The sequence below is a fragment of the Trifolium pratense genome, linkage group LG3 (assembly GCF_020283565.1).
Source record: "Trifolium pratense cultivar HEN17-A07 linkage group LG3, ARS_RC_1.1, whole genome shotgun sequence".
Taxonomy (NCBI): Eukaryota; Viridiplantae; Streptophyta; class Magnoliopsida; order Fabales; family Fabaceae; genus Trifolium; species Trifolium pratense.
This window is the reverse complement of record NC_060061.1, coordinates 17,810,697-17,819,137: the sequence shown is the minus strand read 5'-3', so window position 1 is coordinate 17,819,137 and position 8,441 is coordinate 17,810,697. Positions and strand designations below refer to the sequence as shown.

General features: G+C 30.9%; 1 protein-coding gene across 1 annotated transcript; it reads left to right on the top strand.

Moving 5' to 3' along the window:
* Positions 1 to 6,180: 6,180 nt before the first annotated feature.
* On the top strand, positions 6,181 to 7,522 carry LOC123914033 (cytochrome P450 82A1-like). The gene has a single exon (XM_045965005.1). The coding sequence runs from the start codon at positions 6,367 to 6,369 to the stop codon at positions 7,363 to 7,365; it is 999 nt and encodes a 332-aa protein (XP_045820961.1). The 5' UTR covers positions 6,181 to 6,366; the 3' UTR covers positions 7,366 to 7,522.
* Positions 7,523 to 8,441: the final 919 nt, after the last annotated feature.

Sequence of the window (8,441 nt, the reverse complement as noted above, 5' to 3'; positions counted from 1 at the left end):
TATATATATATATATATATATATATATATATATATATATATATATATATATATATATGTATTTGTGTAATTCTATAAACAATATATTTACTTATATTCCAAAAATATATATGTTAATGTTATAAATAAAGTTGATTGATGAAATGTGAATCATGATTTTTTATCGATCAATTCATTTGTTTTAAAAGAAAATTATATATAACATTAATAATGAGAGTTGCAGTAGTAGTGACAACATCATCACAATTGTGAAAGATACTAAAAATTGTAGCCACCAATGTTTTTTTTTAAAGTTAAATTAGTCCACTCAAATTAGCACTAGAGAGAATCAAACCTGAGACTTTAAGGAGGAGCACACTCTCAGGTTCCAAGTCAATATCAATGTTAAAAGGGAAATAGGCCTATTCTATTTTCTCTTTGTAATTCTAATCCTTATTTTAAGTTGGGTTAGCAACATGATAGGATTTACTAAACTTATCCCGTGGAATCAACATTCGATGTCTGCCTCTTTTCAAATCCAACCGAAAGCACTTGGAAGATTTTTATTCTATTTAGGGCTTGTTCTGATTTGGCTTATTTTTAAACTTATGAAAATAGTTTATGCAAATAAATAAACTTTTATGTTAATTTAGAAGTTTCACTAACAAAAATTATATTAAGTTATTTTCTCATAAACTACCTTAAAAAAATTAATAAAAAAAACTTATTTGTTCATTCACCATGTTTTGCTTTGTCTATGCCTTGCATATAAATATTGATTGACGTTGCTTGATTTTACACTCGTAATTAGAGCTGTCAAATGGGTTGGCCCGGTGATGACAGTTAATTATATGATGTTTTTAGTAATAGATTAGCATAGGTTTTATAGTAATTGAAGTCCAAAAGCAAGCAAATATCGGGAAAAGTGAAGTTACAAGGACCAGAAGCAAGAAAAGTGGAAAAAGCAGCAAAAAAGGGCAAAAATGTAATAAAATAGTGCAACCATCATACCCACGATGAGGTTCAACGTGGCGCGATGAGAAGATGGTTAAAATTGAAGAAAATCTACTGAAAATCTTTACCATCGTGGCACAATGGCTTGTCATTGTGGCACGATGATGACTTGAAAAATACGCAGAAAATCCTGAAGAAATCTTCCATCGCCCCACGATAGGAGCCATTGTGGCCACGATAAGGCGAAAATACACGCCATCGTGGCCACGATGGGTGCGATGGATGCGCAGAAAAAGCTCAAACCCAGCTGAAAAACTATAAATAGAGTCTTCTTCCTCCACTATTATTCATTCAGAAATATTGAGACTTGTTCAATATTCACTCTAGAGTAGGAGAACTCTAAGGAGGAGGCCAAGGAACTCCAAAACCAATAAGGTTCTTTTCTTTCTGTCTTTGTAATTTATTTTTCCTAGGTTAGGTGGAGTCAAAAACTCCCTTACGAATGCTTGGTTGTATTATTTATAATATTAATAAATTCAGTTATTTCTATTTCAAACTCTTTTGTTGTCTGGTTTTAGTTATTTTAATATTGATCACATTAGAATAAAATCTAAGGACCTAGTGGATATCGCATAGGAAACGAAGTTAGTAAACCCGAACGAAGGACAACATACTAGGGCCAATATGAGACCATTAAATTCAGTATCCGCCGTCTTAGTATAGGATTGGAAAGTACGATAATTTCTACCTTGCAGAGTATGCCTGTGGGTAGGTGAGGTGACCAGTTTTAGGCACATGTGACAGCTTATAATTTAGGGGTCCCCAGGGTGATGAGACCAAAGTTTAAACGAAAAAGTGGAGCTCTGGATAATGGTGTCTAAATAAAGTAATGGTAACCTTTAACTAGACTCTGTAATGCTTGTAATAGAAATAGGAACAGATATTGCTTCAAACCTATTTTCAACAGTCTAAATCCTAATATAGGGAAATAATTGAGCAACCAAGCAGGAGTAAGGGAGGGATCCGACCACACTTAACCACCCCGTGTGGTCATACACACACCTTTTATTTTCCGCAATTTACTTTCCCGCAATTTATTTCCGGACATTTACTAAATTACCCACAAAGATACCTTCTTAAACCTACAAAGCGAAGACAACTATCTATATTCTTAAGCGAAACTAGTGACCTTGGCATAATCCCTGTGGAGAATGATAAATTTACTACTTTATTACTTGGTAGCGATTCTGTGACCTTGGCACAATCCCGACCAACCCGGCCCGGTGGGCTATATCATATATATGGGCTAATCTGGCCTAGTCCAGTTATTATTGGGCTACACATTTTTTAGCCTGGCCTAGCCCGTATGGGCCATGTGGGCCGGCCCGACCCATTTTATTTTATTTTTCTCATTAATTCGATCTTTTTTTACATGAATTTGATGTATTAGTTTCTCATAATTATCAATTTTATTGAGATATAATTATATGTAAGTGTAAATAATTTTTCAATTAAATATCAATTAAACTCAAGTTTGATTCTTATAAAAGAAATTAAATCAAATTAATAAATTATAAACTTAATTTTTTAATAAGTTTTAGGTAAATATGACTCTTTTTATTATGCTTACATATTTAACTATATTTTTTATAATAAATTTTCAATTAGATGATACTCCCTCCGTTTTTTTATAAGTGTCCAGTTAGAATGATAACACCAAATTAAGAAAGTGGATTTTTGCACCTTATCTTTCTATTATACCATCATCTTAATTCACCAATAAATTCTTTTTTTTTTTTTTTTTGCATTCTTTAAAATAAATTTATTGTTATACAAAAACAATATATATCAGTTTCTCTCGTAACAATCCATTGTTAGTTACTATTGTATCTCTTTCTCTCATAACAAACAATTGTCAATTTTCTAAATATTGTACACATCTCTTTAATTATTTTAGGTCAATATAAAAATTATTCCAACTTCACATTAATCAGAAGCTAAGAAAAAAAATTAATGTTCCTCGAACTCCTTTAATCAAAATTAAGGCTTCAACTATGATTTCAACCGATTACACCTAGTACTCATCTTATTTATAGAATTTTAAATCTTCAATGAACCATTATTATTGGTAACAAATTCTGTTTAAATCTGAATATAACAAGGAAGGAAAAAAAGAACGTTAGTTTTTAAAATATATATATAAACTTCGGTTCGTAGAAACCGAAGTTTTTTTTTTTGCCTTGAAAACAAATTTTGGTTTCTAAAAACCGAAATTTACTTTGAATTTGCACTAGTAAAAATTTGGTTTCTGCGAACCGAATTTTTCTGCAAGGGCAAAATTGTAATATTGGGGGTATAAAAGATTCACGGGAGGGGGGAAGAGAAAACATCAATTTTTTGCTGCCCGATCCGCCCAAGTTCGGCCCATTTTTGACAACTCTACTCGTAAGCCCATCAAGAACCATTTGCTAATTTGCTTTGTCATAGGGCTACCTTCATCATCAATTGTATCAAAAAAATATAGGCTTAAATGCAGTATTTGTCCCCTAAGTTTCACAATTGCTTTACTTTGCCCCCTTACATTTCAATTGCTTGATTGTAACCCCCTAAGTTTCACAATTGCTCGATTTTAGCTCTCCAAGTTTCAATTGCTCGATTTTGGCCCCACAAGTTTACCCCATTTTGGATTTGTTAGCCCCCCGTTGACTTTTTGACTAAAAATTGCTTATGTGACATTTTTCAAAAAAAATTTTAAAAATATGTTTTAATTAAAAAAAAACAAAAAATAATATTTGCTTTCATAAAAATGTATTGAAAATTGTTTTTTTTTAATAAAAGGTTTAATAATTATTTCTTATTTAAAAAAAAGTTTACAAAGTTTTTAAAAAATAGTTCAAAATTTTTATTTATACTTTTTTATATAACAAAATTATTTTATAAACTACATATAATAAAAAAAATTATAATTTAGTTTTTAAAAAACAATTTGTAATTTATTTATTTTTAAATACTTATTTAATTTTAAAATGCCACATAACCAATTTTTAATCAAAAAATTCAACGGGGGCTAGCAAATGTAAAATGGGGTAAACTTGAGGGGCCAAAATCGAGCAGTTGAAACTTGGAGGGCTAAAATCGAACAATTGTAGAACTTAGGGGATTAAAATCAAACAATTGAAACGTGGGGGGCCAAAATCAAGCAATTGTGAAACTTGGGGGGCCAAAATTGCATTTAATATATATATATATATATATATATATATATATATATATATATATATATATATATATATATATCTTTTTTCAAATCAATTAACTTTCTTCTTTAGTAAAATCAACTTGCTTACAACAATTTGCTATTTTAGTGCTACTTTTGTGTATGACAATTTTTATAATTAAAATACTCCTCGAGAATAATTTTATCATTTACCGTAAAAGAAAAATTATCATTTAAATATAACATATATCTTAGCATATCAGTGTCAAATGTGCACCAAATACAGGACAAGAAAAAATAATAGTATTCTCTTTCTTATCATATTGACACCACACACATAATAAAATATGTGTTTATTATGTTACTATGATGTCATATCTTATTATTTCCAATTTTTTATCGTATCTTATCTTTATATCGTATCATACGCATCAAATAGACCTTAAGTGTCTATCAAAATCCAAAATATAGTCTAAGTTATGACTAATAAACTTAAGTGTCTAATCGACCCTATCATACATACTTTTGTTGTTAAAAAAAGATTATATATTATATGATGTTAAATTATTCGATTTTGGAAAGCATCTGGGATTCATTCTAAGTTATGTTATTAATATCGATTAAGCGTATCAGTTATTGATTAGGATGATGATTTTAATTTATTAAGATGGAGTCAAAATCTTAGTAATTACTACTATCTATGTCCCTAAGACCTTGTTTGACCACTGCACATACGCCAAAATGCACAATTTTGATCAATAATATATTTAATTGTCTATTAGTAAAAATTATAAAAATTCAATATTTTGAAAATACTCATCAAAACAAATTGAACAAGATCTTATATGCTAATATTTGCATTTATATATTATTAAAAAAATACGGTCAAAATAACGTAAATGAATAGTACATTTTTGTTAAACAGGATCTTATAATTAGGAACGGAGGTAGTAATGTTTAACTAGTATTAATCTAGGGAAGTATTAAAGGATTAATATAATTACTAATGCTTCCTTAAGTGATGATTAATTGAGACGTGTAAGAATTAATTTTATATCTCAGAAAATCCAATTAAAGTTTGTCTTGTATGAACATAAAATTTGTACGCGACCTAAAATTTTGATAAACGTCCATTTTGTTAACAAACATGCATGTGATCCTAGCTAGTACGATGAACCATGTTGAGATACACGTATGTTCATTGTTCACAGAATCACAAGTCTCGGTCATGTTGATATATACTTTCACGAAGTCTTGGTCATGTTAGACCATTTTTAATAGTGATAGTAATCATAATGGTTTATAAAGGAGTAGCGATCATTCATAAACAATTATGATTACTATCACTATTTAATAGTAATCATAATGGTGACTGTGTACTTATAAATTTGAGTATTGTTTTGTTAAATATAGTTTATTGGATAGAAATTTCACTCTTAAGATGGATAAGTGGAATGACCGCGATTTAAATCCTGATTCCCTGAATATATAATGCAACGTGCATATATAATGCAATGTCCTGACAATTGAGGTAAGTTCATGTGACAAATTTGACTATTTAATAGGTACTAGCTAGTGTTACATTAAGTACTCTTTCTCTTTTATGATTCACCTCAATTTTCAATAATTTAGGACCCGCTTAATTTTATATAATGATATAGAGTTATTGATGAAACTTGTTTAGAACTTTTTGCAGATGGAGTGATGAAGTGCTTATTAAATATTATTATTCCAAAATTATAAACGATGTGTACACGACACACGTAGGATCCAATAAATATCTAAAAGTGGAGCTTCATTGCAGATGCTCTGAGTATTATCTATTTATTAAGTAGGCTATATTGCACTTTTGGCCCCTTAAGTTTCAGAAAGTTAAAATTTTGGCCCCCTATGTTTCAAAATAGTATTTTTGGCCCCCTATGTTTGCCCCCTTTTGCAAAAGGTCAATTTTGACCAAGTCCAAGCTGATATGCCAATTTAACCTATTAAGTATTGATATTGAATAAGTCCTCTCATTAGAGCAAAATAAATTTGAATATTTAATAGGTATTGGTTTATATATTAAACAATTTTGAGCCCTCCATAATTTTTGATAATTTTTTTGGGGGGACAAACCTACTTTATATAATGATGTTGAGTAATTTCTAATGACCTAATGTGCTATATATCTTGTGGATTGCACTTGTATCTGTATCACATCTATAACAGACTAAGCATATGGATATGAATAATTTACTCTCACTGCCAGTGCCAGCCGTGGCCCCGTTATTGTTTCTCTTCATTCTTTTTTGGCTACGTAGAAGCAGCAGTAATACTGCTGTTGAAGCTAAAAAGACACCACCTGAAGCCGACGGTGCTTGGCCTTTAATCGGCCACCTCCACCTTTTAAGTGGTTCCCAGCCACCTCACGCCATCTTGGGGAAGTTAGCCGATAAATATGGACCAATCTTTACCTTACGTTTGGGTGTTCATAGAACTTTAGTTATAAGCGGTTATGAAATGGCAAAGCAGTGTTTCACCGTAAACGACAGAGCTTTTGCTTCCCGTCCTAAATCTATAGCCTTTGAAATTTTGGGCTATAACTTTTCGATGATAGGTTTCAGTCCATACGGTTCCTATTGGCGTACAGTGCGTAAGATATCCACCATCCACGTCCTCTCCAACCAACGGATAGAGATATTGCTCAAGCAAGTGATGGAATCTGAGGTGAATACAGCAATGAAAGATAGTTACGATTTTTGGCAAAATATGAAGAATGAGGGTAATCAAAAAAGGGCAATTACGGAAATGAAAAAATGGTTTGGAGATATAGCGATTAACGTTATGTTTAGAACCGTTGTGGGAAAACATTTTGATGGTGATGAAGAAGAGAACCAAAGGATTAGGAAAACGGTTAGGGACTTTTTCGATCTTAGTGGTTCATTTGTTATCGGTGATGCGTTGCCGTATTTAAGATGGTTGGATTTGGATGGAAAAGAGAAGGAGATGAAGAAAACGGCAAAAAAGTTGGATGAATTTGCTTGTGTTTGGCTTGATGCACACAAACGTAATAGGAACTCCGGCATTGAACATGACTTCATGGATATGCTCCTTTCTACCGTTGATGATCAAGATATAGACGGTCGTGATTCTGACACCACAATCAAAGCTACATGTCTGGTACGTCTCATGTCCTTGTTCCAATATTCAGGGACTTTTTGGTGTATTTATAACTGAATTATATTGGAAATGGCCCCAATAATTTTTTTTAAAAGTAAATATTTATATTTTTAAAATGAATAAATAATTTTTGTCAAACAAAAATTGAATTAAATAATTAATGTATTTGATCAATAATATAGATTGAATAAATCAGTTAATATTTAATAAGTTTAAAAAATATTTTAACTTATAAGTCATCAAATAGAGTATTTTCAGGGAGGATTAGATCTTTAAATACAATTATTTGTTTTTTTTTTACCACTAGTTTAATCTAGTTCGGGAGTCAGTTTTCTAACCCTCTCCCAATTGCAGTTACGGCGGATAAAAATACAATTATTTGGTTCTAACAGTACAATGACTTTTCTATTTAAAAAATTACTATATTTCTTTTCTTGAAAAAAACATATCTGCATCCACATCACATGAGTGTGAATTATTTTCTCTTTTTGGATAGAACACCATTTGATTTAATTTTCACTTCAAACTAGTAAAAGATTTATGCATTTCTACCTGATTTGTAATTGATATATAAAGTTAATATTATAAAATAGAAAATACTTATTAGGATTTTTAAAATATAAATTTTAATGTAATAATTTTATGTATGCCTTTTGAATTTTCGTCACCCCTATCCAGCTATGAGATACCCGTGCCAAACAAGGGTTGGCCCTGGGCATAGGTTCAAGGTGCGACGGTCTAAGGCTTATAGGGGGAAGTGTATATAGTAAAACATGTTGTATATTAGATTTATATAGCAAAACGCATTAGTGGGCCTAAACATGAACATAGTTTTCAGTTTTCACCTCTAGAAATTTTTTTTCCTACCCCAACATTTAACCCTTTACCCCTACAAACAATCAAATATTCCCATTTTACCCATTTGGAAAATTTAAAAAATGAGGTTTGAACAATTAGCCACGGTTTAACCGTGGCTAATCTAAACATTTTTCGCAACACTTTTTCAAAGTTTTCCGGTAACATGTGTATACCGGAGTGGTTGGGAAAAAGTGTTCTGGTAAGATTTAGCCACGGTTAAACCGTGGCAAATGTTAAGAAAGTGGTTAATTCATCTTGAAATTTGTTTGTTTAGG